At 38.3% G+C, this 21,542-nt stretch overlaps 1 protein-coding gene across 1 annotated transcript; it reads right to left on the reverse strand.

Annotated features, from left to right (window-relative positions):
- Positions 1-637: 637 nt before the first annotated feature.
- On the reverse strand, positions 638-20,301 carry Serpinb10 (serpin family B member 10). Its single transcript, XM_051203910.1, has 8 exons — positions 19,992-20,301; positions 16,001-16,175; positions 12,485-12,550; positions 11,917-12,054; positions 9,826-9,943; positions 7,840-7,982; positions 4,210-4,365; positions 638-1,192 (listed from the first exon to the last, which is right to left on the reverse strand). The coding sequence occupies exons 2-8, from the start codon at positions 16,166-16,168 to the stop codon at positions 788-790; spliced, it is 1,194 nt and encodes a 397-aa protein (XP_051059867.1). The 5' UTR covers positions 16,169-16,175; positions 19,992-20,301; the 3' UTR covers positions 638-787.
- Between the last annotated feature and the right edge of the window lie 1,241 nt (positions 20,302-21,542).

The following is a 21,542-nucleotide window of genomic DNA, read 5'->3' on the forward strand; positions in this document are numbered from 1 at the left end:
CAGCCTTGAGATTGATTTGCTACTCCATGTCTGATTTGAAAAATGACTTGTATACCTTGAAATTAAAAAGTGAAAACTGCAGGTAATCATGGAGTTGGCCTGGTCTAGCTACATAGAGAGGCACACATTTGTAGGTATTTCAGGATAGATTCCATGGTTCTCGGGGCAGTGTGTCCCTTGTGGTTACTGAGAAACAGGGGCACTTCCTCAGACAGTGAAGCACTCAGGCCAACTGTGTTTGTCTGAGTTCCCTAGAAGTCAGCAAAGCATATAGAAGGTTGTCTGGACAACTGGTCTCAGACATTAATCTTGTGTACCTTGCACAGCTTGCAATCACCATTATACCCTAACAATGACAACTGTATTGATCATGGCAACCATCATTGTATTATGTTAACAATAAGGTTACAAAAGTCTGATTATTGCAATGAACTTGTCTCTCAGCCTCAGTCTTACTGAGACCCCTCCAATCCAGTCTGCCTGTCATTTCCACCAACCATTTTAGGAGATCCTGGAGTTTCTAAACAGCATTTCTGCAACATAAATAAAAGTCATGCCAAGACAAATGTTGTGTGTGTAATAAAACAAATTAAATGCTATTCTTCATACACAGACATGAAATAATCACCAGAAAGCATTCCTTTGAGGTTCATTTATTAATATTAGAGAGTGAAATATGCATAGAGTATGGGCTAATTTTGTGATGACTGCTTTTCCATTTCATGGTATCAGATGGTTTGTTTGTTGTATACTATCAAATGCTCACATTAAATGAGAGATGCAGAATTTAAGGGGAGCAGAACCTTCCATAAAAGAGGATGATATTGGTTTTGTTGTGTCTGATGAAGAAAAGGAATGGATGATCTGCATTGAATTCAATGGAAGGTGTCTTAATTCGAAAATCGACTTCACTTCCAGTGCCAGCTGCTGCCTCTGTGCCTTCTTCATTTATTTCCACAAAGGTTTTGTGGAAAACATTGGACAAAAACAGGTTTCTCTCTGAAGACATATTTGAGAAATCAGCTTTGCCCTGGCTAAAAGCATCAGTCATCCCCATACTTCTCAGGGCTGGCTTGAGATCATAACTCACTTCTAGCTTGAACTTGGGGAGGTATAACTGCACTTCCAAGGTGTCCATCATGTCCGCACTGGTCCACTCATTCAGTTTCTCATAAGTGATGGCTCTTTCCAGCTGAGGATTGGAACCCAAGAAGAGTCAGTAAAATCAGAGACAGAGACAGAGAGAGATAGAGAGATAGAGATAGAGATAGAGAGAGAGATAGAGAGAGAGAGAGAGAGAGAGAGAGAGAGAGAGAGAGAGAAGCACCATAGAGAAGATTACTATCACCGCTCTACTCAGGGCAGCAAAACACATTTGGAAATTCACTGGTTCAGTGGTGAGAATTTTCTGCTGTTGACGTACAGAGTCATCACTTCATAGATAGAAGCTCTCAGGAAACAGAAGAATTAAACTTCTAACACAGTATGGAAGATGTTAATTGTACTAAAACATACCAATATAACCAATGTTGGCATTTTTTGTTCACAAAGCATATATAGTCGTGTTGTTGGTTGTTGTGTGTTAGGACATGAATGGATCTTCACTACCAACTTGGTTAGATCTAAAGCCACTAACAGATTAGTTAAGCAGGCCTCTGATTTTATCCATGAGAGCATGTAGACAGAGAATTAGATCATGAAGACTCCCCCATAATAAGCAAGTTAACCCTTTGATGAATTCAAACTGAATAGACTATTGAGAGGTGGCAGAACTGGCTGAGGTGGTGCCTGGCTGGACAGTGGACATGTGTCCCTGGTGGCTTTATCTTGCTCTGGCCCTTCTGCATATTACTTCCTTCCCATCATGATGTGAACTACTCTGCCACAAGCTCTTTGCTAGGATGGGCTGAAATCAAGAACAGAATCAATTTTTTCTCCCATAAGATCTTTCTATTAAGAGTAATAATGGTAACAATAAACTGACCAACACAAACTACTCATTTTCTTGACATGGGAAAGAGTTCACTGAAAGCAAAATTTCAGATAAAGTAAAATGTCTATTCTTTATAATCATATTATAAGCTATGTCAAAAAAGGATGAAAAGAGGAAAAATGAAAACTCAAAAATCTTATGAGCACATTTGCATAATGCGCATAGGAAAATGTTATTCCTCTTTATAATCTAAAATTTCTAAAAGTAATGTATGGATATATATATATATATATATTCTGTAATGTAAGAACAATGTATAAATGTGTGTATACATCTGATTGTATATGTGTATAGATTTCACTTTTATTGAAAATTTGTTATAAAGCACATACTTTTGCTCATTTGGGAGTTTCATAGACCCAAGCACTGGCTGTAAGTGACATATTTGTGAAGAGTACCCATTAATAATATGACAATATCTTCATCTCAAGACCCTGAATCCCAAAGAATCAGCCCATTACAAATGGAGTGGTTCTCAGTCTACACAGGACTTACTATTGCCATCCTCTACAGTTTCACACATTTTCAAAAGCCATACAAAATATTTTCTTTATACTAGCAGAGCCATGAAAGCCTACCAACATTAAGAGCCTGATACAAATGAAAAATCGGACTCTGGCCAAAGAAAGACAGCCTAGCTATTGCAAGAGAGGCTACTGTTCCATTTAGGCATCTGTTTGATTTAATAGAGTGAACAGCCTAAATGGAGATGGTAAGGGGAGAGGGTTTTTTCTCCTGAAGATTGTATATTTGATAAAAATAAGTTTTAAATATATGGGACATGCTAGACATATAAATATATGTACTAGTATATAGGTACACATGATTATAAAGATTAATTTTGGGACGAGAGAGATGCCACAATGGTGAGGAGTACTAGCTGCTCTTCCAGAGTGCTCCAGTTCTTATCCACCACCTCCATGGTGGCTTACAGCTATCTATATATCTTCATTTCCAGAACATCGAATGTGCTCTTCTGGTCTCCACAGACGACACTGCACACACACACACACACACACACACACACACCCACACACACACACACACACACACACATACACACACACACATACACAGAGAGAGAGAGAGAGAGAGAGAGAGCATAGACATACATGCAAGCAAAAACACCCATATGCACAAAATAATAAAAGTAAAAACATTTTTGAAGATTCATTACGGTCTGGGATGCAGTTATATCACAGAAAGCCTGCTTAGCACACAGGAGGCCTTGGGTTTGGTCTGAGGCACTAAAAAATCCTCCCCAAGAGTTTCTGTGTACACCAGTCTGATGTGGGTCTGCAAGCGGCCTCCAAGCATAGATATAGTCCTGCCTACCCTCTGGCACAACAAGGGTTATTAAATATGAAAGTGCTTTATGCATTTAGTATGGCTTCCAGGTTCCCACATGCCATTTCTTCTGCAGGTAAACACCAGGTTTCCATAAACAGTAGCCATCCAGGGTGCTCTTGCACTCCACCCACATCATCCAACAACTGTCTCTGCTTCCTACTGCACCACAATCATCTAGAGTCCCTCAGCCAATTACAAGCCAAGTCCAGCTTAGCAGTGAAAATATCAAGATTCAGACTAAACTGAAACACTCTAGGCTACTAACTTTCATCTGCTGACAAGCCAAATGACACATTATGAGGAAACTGTCATCAATCTATGATGAAATTAGGTAAAATTTTAAAATGATGTATCTACCTTTATTTTGTCTAAGTTAATTATATTCTATTTGTATGTTATACCTCATTCCTAAAATTGAAATGCCTTTTAAAAACAGAAGAATAATGTTAATAACATTTCAGTTTGTTTAATATAATAAAAAGTAAGCCATTCTAAATAAAAGTTAATCTTGAATTAGATAGTTTCTACTAGCCCGAGAAGATCCAAGGCAACTCAATGTGTTATCCCAATTTGTGATAAGAGCTAATGTATCTGTGTATATGTGGCTATGTGTATGCTCATCTTGTGCTAGAAATGTCCATAGTTATGCAACCTTACTAAAAAATAGTAATACTAACTTTATAGAATTTTGTAAAGTATGAGCAATGTTCAAAGACCCTGAGCTGGGGCTCAGGGTATTTTAGTTGATTGCCTTGCTATGCAGAATTTTAAAAAAAAAGGGAAGCCAAATCCATCCTCCTGTTTTTCTCTTTAGGGCAGAATAGAAGCACAGAATCCATCTATGTCAGGCAGACTGATATATCTACCTGTTCCAGGCCATTCACGTCTTCTGGCAGCAACAAAAGCAGGCTGAGGTCACGGTTCTGATAGTGGAGTTGAAGGCCTATGGTTTGCAGCTCCTCAATGTGGAAGACTTGAAGCTCCCTTTTCATTGACATCATTTGCACAGGTTTGCTCGTGGTCTGTAGAAGTGGACAACAGAGTCACAGAAGAGGTTTGCACCCGATTCTTCAGCCTGTCACCATCTGTCCCTTTGTCCTAGGCTTTAGTAAAACTGGCAACCTTACAGTAAACATAGAAGTTTTCCTGATGTAGCTTCTGGAAATTTCTACTAACAATATCAATGATAGTAAGAAAGGCAGTTCCTGTCTCTAAAAATCTACAGGGTGATGGAAGATGTCATTCTGTAAATATGTTTCTCTTACTGGTTAACGAATAAAGCAGCAATGGCCAATAGGAAAGCAAGATAGGTGGACTAGGAGACTAGGAGGAGAGAGGAAGTAGTAGGGAGGAGATCCAAGATGGAAGACAGAGAGAGCAGAACGCCAGCCCCTCTCTCTGGTAAGATAAGACCATGTGGAAGTACTTAGATTAATAGAAATGGGTTAATAATTAAGATAGAGCCAGCCAATAAGAAACTAGTAACTGGCCAACAGAATTATATTTAATACAGCGTCTCTCTGTGCATTATTTGGGGCCCAGGCCAGCAGGAAAAACTACTCATAACAGGGCAACCTGTTTATGCCAAACACTTGAAAGCAGAAATGCATGAAACATATAAATGCTAATGACCCAGAAATTACGGGCCTTCTTACATGCAAAGATTTGAGAGCCCTGGAAAGTATTTTTAGTATCCTAAAAACTGAAATGCATTTAAAAAATAAACCTAAGAAATAGCAATAGATTAGAAAAACTTCTGCAAAATATTATTAGATAAAAGATTTCTGTTAAAACGAGTACAAGTACCCACAGAGACCAGAAGAGGGCATCTGGTCCCCTTGAGCTTGAGTTATAGACAGGAATCTCCCCTGTACTAGGAATCAAACCCAGTCATCTGGAAAAGCAGCAAGAGCTTGTCATTGCTGAGCCATGTCTCTAGCTCCATGTAAAGTATTTTTAATACAAAACAACTGCAAATGAACCCTCAATGAACTTTCTGCAATCCAGTGCTATAGACATATTATTTATCCACTGAATGTGAAGCAAAGGTCATCCATAAGGCCTCTCACATATGCTGATGAGGTCTTCTAGCCAGGCCATTGATACGGTGACAGCTTCCATGGTGTGCATAATGGCACCAAATAGCATCCTCTTCAGATCCCACTGTTGATACTAACAACTAGGACATTCCATGTCAGCTTTGGGGTACTACAGGCTCTTTGCCTAAGAATTAAAAGTGGGGCTTATCAGCCTATTCTCCAGAGTAGAAGAAATGTTGTGAGCTGCTATGTTTAGCCACTGTGAAATAGAAACAGAAAAAAATTTAGAATTCAGCCAAAGAGAAAAAATATGGAATGCTATAAGCAGCAAGATCACACAGTAAGTATTCAGCCACCATCTCATGAAGACAGTGCAGAAGAATTAAGAATTCTTTTGAACGATTAAACTAGAATGCAAGGCATATTGTGAATGAATTGGTTGCTTCTTGATGTGGATTCTTCCTGTAGCTTACTCATCTTTGTAATAAACTCGGGATTTACTTTGTACCATTTAGCACTATGTGATCATTTTCTGGGAACAATTTCTCCCATGCATTTTGGCGTTTACTGATTACACTCCTCAGCTATATGTGAGACCTGCCTTCCAGTCTCAAGTCCTTTTTCCCCTCTCCTATGTAATTGCAGAGGTTTGTCTTCTTGCAATTTTCCTCACTGACAGGCATTTGGTCAGTGTTTAGGGCCCAGGCAAAAGCATTCTAAGACATTCCCAGATATCCAAGGACATAGAATTACTACATGCCCAAAGCTATTGATTCATAGCTGCCCAGATAGATACAATAAAGAAGCATGCCCTGGTTTTACATCACTGGCAGATAGAGAAGTGATAACTTAAACTAGTCTTACACTAAAAGATTCTCAAACTTCTCATTAACCCAAAATTCTAGCTCAGAGATTTACTGTTTGTCTTTCTCCAGAGAAGATAACGACAAAGGTAATCATCCCATTTGCTCATCCTCAGGGAAAAGTAAACTTTCCTGAAGGCCTATCCTGCCACTGAGGCTAGAGCACTGGAAGGCGCCAGGTTGTTTCTTGTGCAAATTAAACATAGACCCTATCCTTGAATTACAATCCTAAGCAGTTAGTGCCAAAAGTTTCTCCTACCAGTTTTAGTTTATTGCTCTGTGTGTAAATATTATCTGACTTGCTGACCCTGAGAAACTCAAATCTCATACTGTATTGCAAAGAAATTATTGTTGCAAATGTATGTAGATCCATAACTCCCCAAGAACTGGGGAGAGAAGGAGGAGGACAAGAGGAAGAGTAAAAGGAGGAGGAAGGGGAGGAAGACAAGGGAGAGGAGGAAGAGAAGAAAAAGAAAGAGGCATGGATAGAAAGATCATGTGGTATGTAGATTATTCTTTCCCTCAGATTTTAGTTCCTTTGCTCATTTGTGGCTCCTTTTTCTTTTCTTTTCCTTCCTTCCTTTCTTCCTTCCTTTATTCATCTCTCTCTCCCTCCCTCTCTCTCTCTCTCTCTCTCTCTCTCTCTCTCTCTCTCTCTTTCTCTCTCTCTCTCTTTCTTTTTTAACCCTCAGCAAAGATTTTAGAACCTGGCCTTCCAAAGATTTTGATAATGGAAGAAATTCAGTGGGGGAAAAAATATGAGGAAAAGCAAAAAGCTTCCTGATAACATTTTGATTCAGCCTGCTGCAGTTTGGGTCTTAAGTGTATCCCAAAGGCCCTGTGTGAGGAAGCCTTGGTTGCCAGCGGATGATGCTGCAATCTGTAGAAGTTGGGCTTAGTAAAGAGATTGAACTGCTGGAATATTGGGATTCTAGTTTCTCTGTCTGTCTCTCTCTCTCTCTCCTCCCTTTCTTCCTCTCTTCTGTCTCCCCATCCCCCACACCATGAAGAAGTGAGTAACTGCTTCATGATTGACTTCCTGCATTAGTGCTCTGCTGGGACAGGTGAACATGGACTAGAGCTCTGAAATCATGGGCTACCCTCTGCTACCCTCTTTCTTTCTGTCTGTATTTGGTCATGGTGATAGCAAACTGACAGCCCTCAGAATCTCTCAGATCTCTCTCTCTCTCTAACTTTGTATCTTCCCCACCCAACATGGATACACATACGCATTATGATGGGCTTAATAGAAACAATAGAGCTTAAATTGGGATAATCTTTGGTTCTGGAAAGTTTACCTCAGACACTCCTACACTTCCTTAGCTACCTGTATTTCTCAACTGAGAAATAAATGTAAAACCTACCCTTCTCCACTCCCACGGGCTTAGCAGCATGAAAATAATAAATTGAACAAAGTCTGTATTCAGAAAAAAAACAATGAAGTAGGACATTTTAGTAGATGAGACTTAAAACTCCCAGGCCAGCCTTTTCTTCCCCAATAAAAGCCAGGATACAGGAAGAACCCATTAGAAATAAAGTAGATTTAACATAGGTTCTAGTTTTGCAAGGTCATGTGTCTTTAGTCAGTTCTTACCTTGTTAATTCTGAAAGGCCTTTCAGTGGTATTCTGCACTGAGAACTGATATTCCCAGGTTCCTTTAAAATAAAGGGCATTCACCAAAACCATCTTAGTCATGGAGTCCACTGAGTCGACAGGGAGGAGATTTGGAATTTTACCTATAAGAGCATGATAGATTTCAAAGTAACTATGTATATTTTAATTAGATAACCTGATTTCCATTTTTTTCTGGAAACAAAGTTTCTTTTAAAAGTGCATTTTCAGATATTCCAGAGATAGAACAATTTCTGATAAAGTAGTGTACTTTTTCTCAAAAGCTATGAGGAAAGAGAGAAATGCTGGAAAAATATTATTGTAACTTCTCCAATGATCATTATTTTACAGCCACAGTAAACAAATGCACAGTAGTATCCACAGCCTTCAAGGACTATTGTCACTTAAAGTTTTCCCCAAAATGCTAATTTATGAATCAAAGCAAGAAAATGAAATGTGGTTTTAGTTACATAAAAGGAAGATATGATCATATGGTTAACAAAGAAAATAAACTGAAATACAAAAGAATATTTATGTTGACCTACACTACTTCACAGACAATGTATTTTTCTCCTAGCAATAGATAATACAATATAGTTGTATCTTAGTCCTGTATCACATTTATAAAATTGTGGTTGATAAATATTGGTTTACTTAGATGGTTATTTATGCATCCCTTCTATGCATCCCAAGGCTAGTGTGAAGAACTCAACAGGTAGCTTAAACGGGCCCCAAGGGCACAATCTTCCTGACTCAATCTCAATGGGATGGGTTGTGCTTCCTAAAATAGTATTAAACCATAGAACCCGTGTCTGCCAAGGATCTCAACCAGAAAGTTAGCTTCAAAGAAATGCTCTTAACAAGCTGGATTCAAAATCATCAGTTGTCCCTCCCCTCTGGGCCAGAAATCAAATCAGCATCTCAAAGGCACTTGGTTGTGATGTCTTTGCAGTACGTTTACTTCTGAACAGCCCATTGCTTTGAAAACTTTAACACTTTTGAAAAAGAATTGCCCTTTGTTGTGAAGAGTGTTCTCCAATTCTAATTGGAGAGTATCTCATTGTTCCTTGAGATAACATTAAGAATATCCATTTTTGTGAAGAAATCTTTGTATGTTTAATTTGCCACACCTCCAAAAATTTTATGTTCCAAGCCCCAGGACCTGGTATTATGTGTCGATTTGGAAAGAGAATTGCTACAGATTTAATCAAGTTAATATCATGTCTAAGGAGTTAAAGTAATCCTCAGGCCTGTGGCTCATGTCCTCCTAGGAAGAAGGAAATGTAAACACAGACATTAAAAAAGAAACAATGTGAGCACACAGGAACATAAAAGAAACTCAAAGACATCTAGTGCCAACAAAGACAAGAATGATATATCCTCACTCCAAGGACTGCTCTGGAGCCAGCAAAACCCAAGGGAAGCACACACATGTCACCCCCACCCCACCTTGAGGACAAGTTTGGAGACAGATGGATTTTGACTCTTGGCCTCCAGAACTGTAGCAGAATGCTTTTTTTGTTTGTTTGTTTGCTTGTTTGTTTGTTTGTTTTTGTACCCCAAACTAAAACAGATAATCTTAATTTTCGAGATAGCTATGATCATGCACTAGTAAAACATTGCTCTACTTTTGATATTAATTAATAACCATTTGAAATAACAGAAGCAACAATCATTCCTATTTCCCATTTCTTTCCTTTTATCCTGGACTCCTCTTTGGAATCAGTAAGCTATATTTCCTTTCCTCTCTACTGGGAAAAGTGGAAGTTTGACTTGACTTTAGATAGGACCTACCAGGAAGGCTACCAGTCTAAAACTTACAGGTATAAATAAAGATAAAAGTTTTGAATATTTAGTATGTGTCCCAAAGTGCCACTAAAGAAATCTATAGGCATGGATGGCACAACTTTACGTAAATAAGGTGACGCTTGGAGCAAGGCCTTGGCTGGCCCCTGGGAAAATGCTTACCTCCTGTCTGGCTTTCTACCCAGGAGTTGATGTCTGTTCTGATTTGTCCAGAAGCACCGACAAAGTTAACAGACTGAGGTTCTGCACTAAAATATGTTTGCATGTCCTTCAAATATTTCTGAAAGATATAGGTAAAATTCACTTTTTGTACAGTTTGTCTAAAACTGGGAAATCAAATCTGTGCACATTATTTAAAACAAAAATCAATTGAGAACAACAATTCCCACTCCACCCAATCTTCCCATGTCTATTTTGTCATTCCTGGTATCTGCCAAAATGCAAATGCAATCCTCTTTAAACCAACTAGCCATACAGACTCCAGGGATAGAAAGAAAATCTGCCCACCCATGGATCTGGGTTTGACACCCCCTTCTTGACTATTTTTAGATATTATCTATTTTAATTTTGATATTATAATTGCACTATTTACCCCTTTCTTTTCCTCCCTCCAACTCCTCTCATATACCACTCCTTGATCTCTTTGAAATCTATGGCTTCTGTTTTTTATTAATTGTTATTACATGCATGTAGGTATATGTATATACATATTCCTGAATATATAAACACAACCTACTCAGAGTACACAATGCTACTTGCATGTATGTTTTGTGTGTGTGTGTGTGTGTGTGTGTGTGTGTGTGTGTGTGTGTGTGTGTGTTTTATTCAGGCCTGGAACTGAGACTAGAATGAAAAGAGAAGACTATAAATCACAGGAGTTACCCAGGGGACAAATGGTATTTAGAGCTGGGCTTGGCTTTCTGTGTGAGACAAGGGAGGGAACACAGCGAGGCCTGTGGGTCTGCAAGATGACTGCTTGTGGTCTCCAAATGCCCAGGAACTGAGAGAAATCTGAAGAGAACCAAATTCTGCCAGGCAATGTGACCTGGAAATGAGGCCAAAGGCCCCCCCCTAGTCATTTTGAGGGAGTGATCAAGGCTGCTGACTCTGGAGTTGTGATGTCCCAATCCATGGCACCCACCAGAGCTGGCAGTAACTGAGGACTTAACTTGGGAACTTAACTTGTCCCTGGGGAGGTGTCATGTTGCTTCCTTCAGTTTGCTTACTTCTTGGACAACTTATAAGAAGTAAAGAGGGGCAAATGAGTCCTGTCCCCAAGCCATGGGTTAACAGTTGTGAGGTCTGCATTGGGATTTATAAGTATGAGACACTACACCCTGTTAATTCACCTGTATTCCCATAAAAAGATGTGCAGATGCCCGTATCCTTTTTATTTTGAGCCCGGTACTCCTTCTTGGTAATGAGTCAAGTAGGATTCCAGAAGCCTGCCAGTCATGAACCTGTCTTTAAGGCTCTACCTAGATGCTTTTGTGGATTCAGTATTAACAAAGCCTAAGGCCCTAAATCCAAAAGAACTCATTAAAGTGGGCAGCTACTACATGCTTGAAACCACAGGATACCTGCTACTCATATGTACTATCTAACCCTTTCTCTCTGCCCCTTATATGCTCGATTTACTACTCTTTTTGATCTTTGTGAATGGTGTGATCCACAAACTTAAAAATAAAAAAAATAAAAAAAAAAAAAAAAAGACTCACTGTACTCTGAGAAGCACTTGGGTCTTAATGGGTCAGGGTCACCAAGGTTATCATTGGTGCGACTTTAACCATCAGCAAAAGAGCAAAAGAGGGAACTTGACATCATCTTGTGGTTCATATTCACTAAATCTCTACAATCCTGTTGTGGGAGTTTCTTTCTACTCTCATCTCAAGGTCTCCTTTGTCTCCAAGGACAGCTTCTAGCCACAGTACCGTGATGGACACCATTGTTGGCTCATGGGGTTCTACCCTACTTTTATATGATTTTATGTCATATAATGTCCCCATTCTGTTTTCTTGTGGAATAAATGTTAGCTCAAGGAGCCCATGTCTATGTGTTCATGAGCCATTTCTGTGTCAGACCCAAAACTGCTTTCCTTTAGAACTTGGCATTCATGATCATTTTACAAATGATTGATTACCAGGAAATACTATCCTCTTTTCCTCTGGGGCCCCTAGAGAAATGCGTGTCTGATTGCTGGTTCTTGCTTGCCTCTTCTTTTTCCATTAATCAACAAAAGACTTTTACACTCACATTATGAAACGGATATGTTTTCTCTCCATATATCCTATTGGCTGTTTTGAGTAAGTAGGAATTTCCAGGCTTGAGGATTTCTGAAGCAAGGGACTGGAAATCAGAATGTATTTCTTCAACCTTGCCTGAGTTAAATTCCTTTGAATAAAAAAGGGAGCGGGGTTAGGAAAAAAAAGAAGATTGAACAAACGTCAAATAATATATGGCTAATCTATAGTTAAATGAAATTAATTGGCATATTGTAAACACAAAGTGAAAGCCATTTATTTAAAAAAAGATAAACATGTTTTCTTTGATGTTACTAATATATAACTTTAACGAAGACACCTTCCCTTCACAGTTTAGTTGCAAAGACAGACAAGAACAACTTCAAAAGTAAGACACGAACTTGAAAGGGATGCAAAGGGTGACACCACAAGAAGCAAGCAGAACTTGCACAAAGACTGAACTCTGAAAAACATCCCAGTGTATTTAATCTAAGAGAGGAATTGGTCAAACTGACCGCAAAAGGCATATATTAGGAGTCACCTCTCCACGAATGTCAAATGGATAGCAAATATATAAATACCATTTTTCTCTTCTTTTCACTATCAATGCCAGATTTGAAGTGCAGGCCTCTGTCTAATTGAAGTACCTGTCATTTAAAAATAAATAAATAAATAAAAGTGAATACGCTTTGCAGAGAAGTGCCCATATGAAATAACACTTGTAAATCTGAGTTGGTAGTTCTGCTGACCACAAAACACTGAGTGAAGAGGTTCTAATGGAGCTCATCTAGTGTCAATAGAGTGACTCAAAGCTCTTCAGGTGACATATTTTTTAAAAATCCATTTTATGTTTCTTGTGACAGGGTGAGGTGGTGCACACCTTTAATCCTAGCACTCAGAAAGCAAAGGTAGGAGGTTTCTGAGAGTTTGGGGCCAGGCTGGTCTACTAAGTAAGTTCCAGGACAGCCAAGGCTACACAGAGAAATCCTGTCTCATAAAACAAGATCATAAGCAAACAAAAAGGTTGCTCATGTCTTTATTGTCATATACTTCAGGGTATTTGTCACAATGCTGGCAATATCCTGACGTCAAATTCTCTTGTTTTACAAAGAGAGATAAGTGTCAGAGTACAAAATCCACTAAAACTAACACCTGACTGTAGAGAGATTATTTTACATAGTGAAATATTATTCATGCATAAAGGAAGGAAATCCTGGGGTTTGTGGCAACAAAGATCCCACATATGGAAACTTATAAAGTTTATTTCATAGAAATTTAGAAATGGTATGATATGTGCTGTATAATTTTTTTTCTCTAGTTCATATAATTAGGTTTCTGGAAACTAATTCCCATAACCTTTATTATTTCCCAAGTGACTAGAATCCCATTAGGACAGAATAGAACAATGCTTATGCCCCATGCATTACCTTTCTCTTGGCCTTATTTCGCATGCTCCCTTTTGAAACCCAAGCCTTAGATACTAGTTACTGTTCCTTAGGATGGATCATAGAAACTCAAATGTAAACTTTGTCCATCTTTCTGTCTTTAACAATGCCATCAAGACATCCTCTGACATTTCTTGTCTAATAGAAGATTTTAGGAAAACAAAACAAGCAAACAAAAAAACCACTTGCTCCATGCCTAGAGAATGGAATAGACAGACTTGCTGTGTTTCCTGAGAGTCAGTCTGTTAGCATCAGAATACACTCATGACCACTATCTTTCTACATGACTGTCACCATTCAAAAATGCAATCAAGTTTCCCCCAAACACCAGAAGACAGGGTTCAGATCCATAGAGGTTTGCACCCTGGAAAAAGTCATGGAAACTGTCAGCCTCTATGCTTTATACATCACCCTCGTCATTTCTTCATCTGCAGCCTTTGTAGAACTCTTCATAATGAGCAATAAATAAATAAACAATCAAATAAATAAATGAGCATTTTCCTGAGTTCTGTGATCGACAATAGCAAATTAACTGAGCTCAATGAAGGTATTATGGGAACTTGGGTTTATAACTGGCTGTAAGGTCAGAAGCATAGGTAAAACAGCACAGAGCTCTGACTGTGTCTGCAATAGACAAGAAACCTTGAGGATCAAGCCTCCAGTTGTGGGATCTAATATTTGTGGGTACAATGTACCAGAATTTAATGAATCTGAGTACACACTGTGTAGAAGTCCTCTAACATCTCCTGCCAAAAGTGGTGTATGCTATAAAAAGTATCTTACAATAAAGTAGGTTTGAGTTTGTTTTGTCTCCATATGCTCAACTGAGAGGGAGAAAGATGGAGAGAGGTTGTCTGGGTATCAAAATACAGCTAGACAGCAGCAATAAGGTTGAGTATTCTGCCCCACAAGATGAAGACAGTTCACAATGATCTATTCTATATTGTAAAAATGAATCAGAAGACAGGACTTCAGAGTGCCTAAAACAGAAATGCAACTATTTGAGAAGAGGAAAACATGATCATTATATACTGTATTCACATGTCCTCCCATATAACAGGTGTACAAATTAAACAGGAAAAACGAAAATGAAAAGGCTCAGGGTTCAGTTGGCACCATCATTTAGATAACTTACTCAAAACTAACAGAGCTTCAATCATTGGGAAGATTTGGTGATGATTTTAGTTCTTTTTCTAGTTAATTGCTGTATTTCTCATTAACACAACTCAATATATACAGACAGAACCTTCATGTTCACCCCAGCATTTCATTTGGAAGCTACCAGGGAGGATACTGTTATTTTATTTCCCCTCAAGTGTGTGACAGTATACCAGAAAATGATGGATGGGATTAGCGACCTCCATCCCTAGGATAATTAGGTATATAGAAAGTGTGTTAGACTCACTGCAACCAAAGTTAATAGTTATATCGTGGACAAGCATTGCCAAGAAATAAATTCATGAGAAATGGACTCAAAATGAAATCTACCTAAAACCAAATCTATAGGTAAGCCATATTAACCAATTAACAAACATTATTTAGTTGTTATTCACATACCTGATTAAACATATCATACATGTGGCTTTTGCCATATATTTTACTATATTTATTATATGATTATATATATTTTATTTTATATGATATTATTTTCATATTTAAATACTATCTCTTAGCTCTTTAGATTTAGACAAGCAATTGGGGTTTAGACAAAGATATGACCAAACAAAGCATGAAAACAGAATTTGTTTATTGTTGTTTTGCTTAAGCTAGGGTCTTACTTTATAGTTCTGGGCTGGCAGGCATATAATTCACTATATTCTGCAGACTGGTCAAGAACTCATAGCTACCCTCCTGCCTCAACCTCTCAAGTGCAGAGGTTAAAGGAGTAAGCCACTACACAGAGCTAGACTTCTTTAATATTCCCTATAAGATGGATACTAAATAGTTCTATTACTTAAAGTTTGAATATTAATTTTAAAAAGAGGCTTGTCATCACGCCTGTTTTTGGTTAAACTGTGTTTAGTTAAACTAAAATGTATGACTTCATCATTCATCTATTTTTCTGGAGAATGAAAGTTCTTAAAATAATTTCCAAAGATCAGGTTGCTTGTTGTAATGTAACCATATCTCTGACTAGCCTGGAACTTGCTATTTAGACCAGGTTTACCTTGAACTAACAGAGCGAGCTATACCTGTTTGGATTAAAGTTCTGGCACAAAACAACAAATTCAAATGGATTTATTTCACTTGACATAATTTTCTAAGTGTTTTGAGAGATGTTCTTGTAAAATTTGGGCCCAATTGAAATTTAAAAAACAAAACAAGCCAGGCATGCAACACCAATGATTCAGTAAATCCCAAGGCTAGAATCTGAAAACTAAGCAGTTTCATTGACAAACTTCACTTCATTCAACGTATATGAAGATTTAGCAGTAACATTTACTTAAATGTCTTTGTAAGAATTGCTATCAAGCCAGGCGGTAGTGGTGCACGTCTTTAATCCCAGTACTTGGGAGGCAGAGGCAAGGGGATCTCTGTGAGTCTGGTAACAGAGCTAACTCCAGGATAGGTTTTGAAAAACCAAAAAAAAAAAAAAAAAAAAAAAAAACCAGCATTCAGACAGTGGAGTATGGTTGTCTTTTTTCCACTCACCTGGGACATCTGGGCTGCAGTGTTACCTTTGGTACCCAAATACACCATAGCCAAGGAAGTCGAGATGCCCCAAGGAGAGAAGAACATATTTTTACCCTCAGCAGATTCAGCTAGCTTTTTGCTAAACTCCAGGGCAAACTGGTTGATGGACACTGCTAGAGAAGCCATTGGGTATCTATAAAAGGCATAAGACAGAAAATACACAAATGTTAAATAGTTTCCATTTAATTATTTCTTGTAAAAGCATCTGTCTAAATAGAGAAAGTTATATGTACAACTATCCCCAAGAACTGAGTTGATTTTAACAAAATTCGTTCCATCCACTGTTTTTCTCTTATATATTCTAACACTTAAAAACATGGAATATAAGACCATGTTTTTAAGGGTTGGGCTTATGTGCCCCAGAGAACAGTTGGATAATGACCAGTTGACAGCTGAGTACCGTGACACAGTTTTCCCATTTCTTAGACTTTTATTACTTTTATGCCTCTGTCTAGTCCTGTATACCCATAAACACATAGTTCAGCACTTTGCCCCAAATAGTTATTTGTATGTACTTTTCTATTACTTACACACCATTTTTACTGTTCGAGATACACTAGGCAGTGTAATTTGATATTATTCACAATTACATTGGAAATCCTCATACAAAAATTGAGAATACTTTCACTTTTTTCTTATTCCCTTTTTTTAAGAAGAGAACCCAAAGTTTCCCAAGTTTTGTATTATTATATTGAGTAACATATATTACATTCATCTTCTAAATTTCACCCCTAATTGCCCTAGCATTTTTATGTAAAATGCTTTTTAAAACTGAATATCTATCTATCAAATATATATATATGCATGTATGTATATGTATATATATGTATATATATATATATTTAACCTACCATTGTTCTATGATCAAATAATTTTAAAATTGATCAAACGACTGATACCAAATGCCCAAGCCTGAGACCTCTGTAGGTACTTGTCCTGTCCTGACATCACATTTGTACTGAGAAATTTCCAACAAAGGCTTTGGGGAAGTCAGGCATTCTCTCTCTCTACCTGTGGTCAGAAACTGGAATCAAAGACAACTGTGTGTAGATTTTGGTTACGTCATGATTTTATATGACTTTTTTTTTCTACAGTGATTCTTTAGAAATTCCTCCCACACATAAAGTCACACTTGATCAAACAGCTTCCTAGACTCAGGGTCACACCCAAGGTGTGGTTTCTACCCACTGTGGAATCTCCTGATGGGCCTAGACAAATACTCTTTGAAGAAATGAAACTCTTTCCTGTGTGTGGTTACTCTAAACTCTCACAAATCCTTGGAAAGTTGCCAGTATCCCTTACCCACCAAACAATCATCTTAGAAATAACTACTTCCTTAAAGATCATATTCATTCAGGTTACATTTTGATTATACAATTTATATTTTTAAAACTTATGAAGTATATTCACAAGAAAAATGTTTCATTCTGTTGCAAATCACATTAACCAGCAAGGTCAGAGAGCAAGCAACATCTCAGGACCTGAAAACTTCATATCTTAATATAAAGATTATGCATAATATAGTACTTATTTGTTGTGGAATATTATGTTAAGATGTTTTACCTTTGTTTATGCTGTGGAATAATGCAAATGTTTTAATGATACAAAGCTATGTTTCATTCTCTTATGTTGCATTTGTTTAACTCCGAGAAACTATGTTACTTTGCCTTTCTAAAACACCAGATTGGTCTAATAAAGAGCTAAACAGCCAATAGCTGGCCAGGAGAGCAAACTAGGTGGGGCTGGAAAGGAGAAGGAATTTATAGGAGGAGTCATCTTGGAGAAAAGGGATCCAGGATCTAGAAAAGGAGATGGAGAGAAGGACTCCAGGGTCAGTCATTCAGCTGTACAGCCAGCCACAGAGAAAGAGTGAAACTAAGATATACAAAAGGGAAAGATAAAAATCCATAGGCAAAAGGTAGACAGGATAATTTAAGTTAAGAAAAGCTGGATAGAAACAAGGCATACTAAGGCCAGGCATTTCTAAGTAATAACATACCTCTGTGTGATTTATTCAGGAGCTGGGTGACGGGTTCCCAAAGACCCAGAGTAAAAACAACACTTATTCATGTACAATAACTTTCTGAAAATCATACTTTTCTCTAACAAAGAGATCTCCCTGTGTGGAAAGTTAATATTCACTTATCTTCACTCTTCCTAACATCACTAGTAACATATTAAGTGTAACAGAACAGACCAGTGAGAAAACCCTGACAACTCAACTGTAAGGAAGCATTAAGCTGGTTACCTAACCCAACTGTCAGCAATATAATTCCTGAAAGGTACAGAATTTATGAAGAGTTTTTATTGGAAGTAATTTATATATAAATATTGAACAATCAGAAGCCTAGTCTCTTTCTCTCTGAGTCTGTCCATCTGTCTCTCTGTCTGTCTCCCTCACTATCTCCCTTCCTCCCTCTATGTGTGTGTGTGTGTGTGTGTGTGTGTGTGTGTGTGTGTGTGTGTACAAATGCATTTGTGGGTACAAATAAATGTAGAGCCATAGGACAAGCTTCATGTTGTTTCTCAGGAGAGGCCCATTTTTTTTTACAGACAGGGTTATTACTAGCTTGAGATTTACTAAGTAAGGTAGACTGGCAGACCAGCAAGCCTCAAGGATCTACCTGCCACCAACACCCTAGCACTGGCATTAGAAATGGGAATTACCATGCCTGGCAGGAGTTCTGGGGATCAACCTCAGGTCCTCATGCCTGTGAGGCAAGTATTTTATTGATTGAACTATCTGCCCATCTCCCTACTGTATCATCTACAAAATGAATTGGGTTTTTTTTTGAAATTTTCAGAAGTTACAAAACTGAATATATATATATATATATATATATATGTGTGTGTGTGTGTGTGTGTATGTATGTGTGTGTGTCTGTACCATATTCACTATACACATGGAAGAGAACATTAAGAAAGTAAGAAAAAGATCATACACTCCAGCGAAACACCATTATAAACAAACATGCTTCTAGCACAAGAGCTTGGACAGAATCTTCGAACCATCCTAGTCCAACTCTCCCTTTTAATCTCCTAAGAAATTCAGGACCAGAGGAGTTAGATGAACTGACTGATGATGCACAGCTAAGGGAACAGTGAAAAGTGCAACCCCATCCTCTTTGCTATGAATATGAATCTTGAGGTCAGCGCAGCTGATGCTCTGCAGGATTTTGAGGGTCACAGCAAGATTGAGTAATGTTGGACCAACCGTGAAAAAAAGAAAGAAGTTTAAAAGAGGAATGAGGAAGAAGTAGGTCTGACAAGGGTGTGCTTGTTCTTTGTGCCATGCAAGAATACAAGATCTCTTGCCTTACTGGTGACAATGCTGAATCTTAGTGAAACTATGCATAACAGAAGACAACATTTTAATTACCTTCCAGGACTTCTTTATTTCCCAAAGCCTTTCTCTAGGGGAGTAGTTACTTTGAAGTGATTCTGAAGAGTAAGCTGTGCTCAAGCTTTCAGACCTTCCACAGCAGTGAAAGAAGCTAAAGGCTCACTGAATGCTGATGCATGGGAGAATGGGTTGTGTAGATAGCATGACCAAAGCCATATATCAAAGTTAGCACTGCCCAGCCACCCCATCAGAGGGCCTAGAAAGATGGGGATTCAATTATTCTAAGAACACTCTGTTTCCCTTTGTTAAGTTGGCAGCAACAACTCAGTAGCTGGCAAATCCAGACACGGCTAGAGCAAAGGAATCCACTCATGTTTCTCCCAATTCCATTGGAATAGCTGAAGCCCCCTTGAAAGTAATTTGTCTTCCTCTTAGTCAACCACACTTCAAACCAGTTCAAGGCTACTTATCTGCTTGTACAGAAAAGTGCTAAGGAAATGGAACCTCATCTATGAGTCTGAGTTTCCAGTAGAGGTCTTGGTAATTTGCTAGGCACCACAATAAGGAAAATGTAAACATTCTTAACCAAAGAAATATTTACAATACCTTGTCTCCTTCTCCTGGAGCAGACTTGGCAAATTGTTCCTTTACTGCGAGGCTGTGGCTCAAGAATGAGGTAACTTTTAACTGAAGAAACTTTAAAAAAAAAAATTTAAAAAAAAAAAAAGCCCCTCCTTCAACTGAGCCCCACCCTTGGTCCCCTTTCACAAGACAGCACACTCTTCCTTTCAGGCTTATCTTGGCCAAAAGTTCAAAAAGGTCTGAGTAGCAGACGGCAGACTTCTTTCCTGAATCATTAATAGCTACATTTTCCACATGAGACTGCATGTAGAGACATGAATTCTGACAAAGTGTAACTCATGCCTTCCAAGCTAAATCCCTTCTATAGGTTGCCAACTGACAGCAAACAGCATGGTCTCTTTCATATGTCTCCTTTTAAAAATGAATTGTTTCAAGTAGAATAATGGACCACAAAACAGAAAAACATGATTACTATATCATTGGTGCTGGTGTCTTAAGGTTTCTCTCCAAGTATTCTGTGAGAAGCACACAGGCCTGGTTCCAATCTTGCTTGGAAGGCTAGAACAGAACTCAGAGTGAAACTTGGATCAGAGTCAGTTCCTCTACCAATAGGAACAAGGCTTCCATGAAAGTGTTGGGTACCATTGTTATGTGGGGCATTGCTCATTTTCTGCTTTTTTTTTCCTCAGTAGCCTTCACATAGTCACTCATTTTTAATAACACAGGAAAATGCAGTAGAATGCCAGTATCATTTTCAGAAGTGTGGAGGAAGGATGACAGGAGTGAAGAGAAGTATGAGAATATCCAAAATAGCCCAGAGGAACTGAGGGACCTTGCCAGGTACTGAGTGCTGTTTCCACTTGTGATATGTGTATACGACTCTTCTAGTAAACTGAAGACCAGGACAGAGCCTACTGTGGAGAGTTGCTCTGGATTATAAATAGTATTTGTGGTAGGAAATTCAGTGATGCCTACTGGGCCTGTAAACAGCAGATATTATTTTCTATATCTGGCTCTATTCTTAACCCAATGCATCATGCAGTGGCTCTGGCAGACAGATCACCGGCTTTGACTGATAGCCCTTCAGCGGGGTAACTTGGCTACATCACTGCTCAAATGGAAGACTTGTTCTAGTTCTTCATGCTGCTTACATTAAACATTACATTAAGCATAATGTAATGCTTACATTACATTAAACACATTTATATCCAGATGCTGCTGGATGAACCCAATTGTTTCATCCTTGTAAGAGTCACTAGACAGAGACATCATTCTCGTCTCTATGTCTTTTCTACTTAATTAAAATCCCTATTTAAAAATTATCTTTCTCTATTAATAGAATCATGCTTGTGTGTTATTTGTTTCCTATTAGGGCAAAAACAAACCAACCAAAAACAAACTAGTGGTGGAACCTGGTGGCACAGGCCTATAATGCTAGCTATCCAGGTGGCCAAAGCAGAAGGATTACACGTTCAAGTCCAGCTTAGACAATTTAGTAAGTCCATCTCAAAATCCATAGACTGGGTTAAAGCTCAGTGGTACAACATTTTCTGAGCATGTGTTAAATAACAGGTA

The sequence above is a fragment of the Phodopus roborovskii genome, unplaced genomic scaffold (genome assembly GCF_943737965.1).
Source record: "Phodopus roborovskii unplaced genomic scaffold, PHOROB, whole genome shotgun sequence".
NCBI classification, from domain to species: Eukaryota; Metazoa; Chordata; class Mammalia; order Rodentia; family Cricetidae; genus Phodopus; species Phodopus roborovskii.

Excerpts from the sequence above, each read along its gene's own strand:
- Serpinb10 (XM_051203910.1), bottom strand. The coding sequence starts at position 16,168 with ATGGCTTCTCTAGCAGTGTCCATCAACCAGTTTGCCCTGGAGTTTAGC. Across the intron at positions 7,983-9,825 it reads GGTAGAAAGCCAGACAGGAG|GTAAAATTCCAAATCTCCTC; the intron begins GTAAGCATTTTC and ends ATGCTCTTATAG. Across the intron at positions 1,193-4,209 it reads ACGTGAATGGCCTGGAACAG|CTGGAAAGAGCCATCACTTA; the intron begins GTAGATATATCA and ends TCCAATCCTCAG.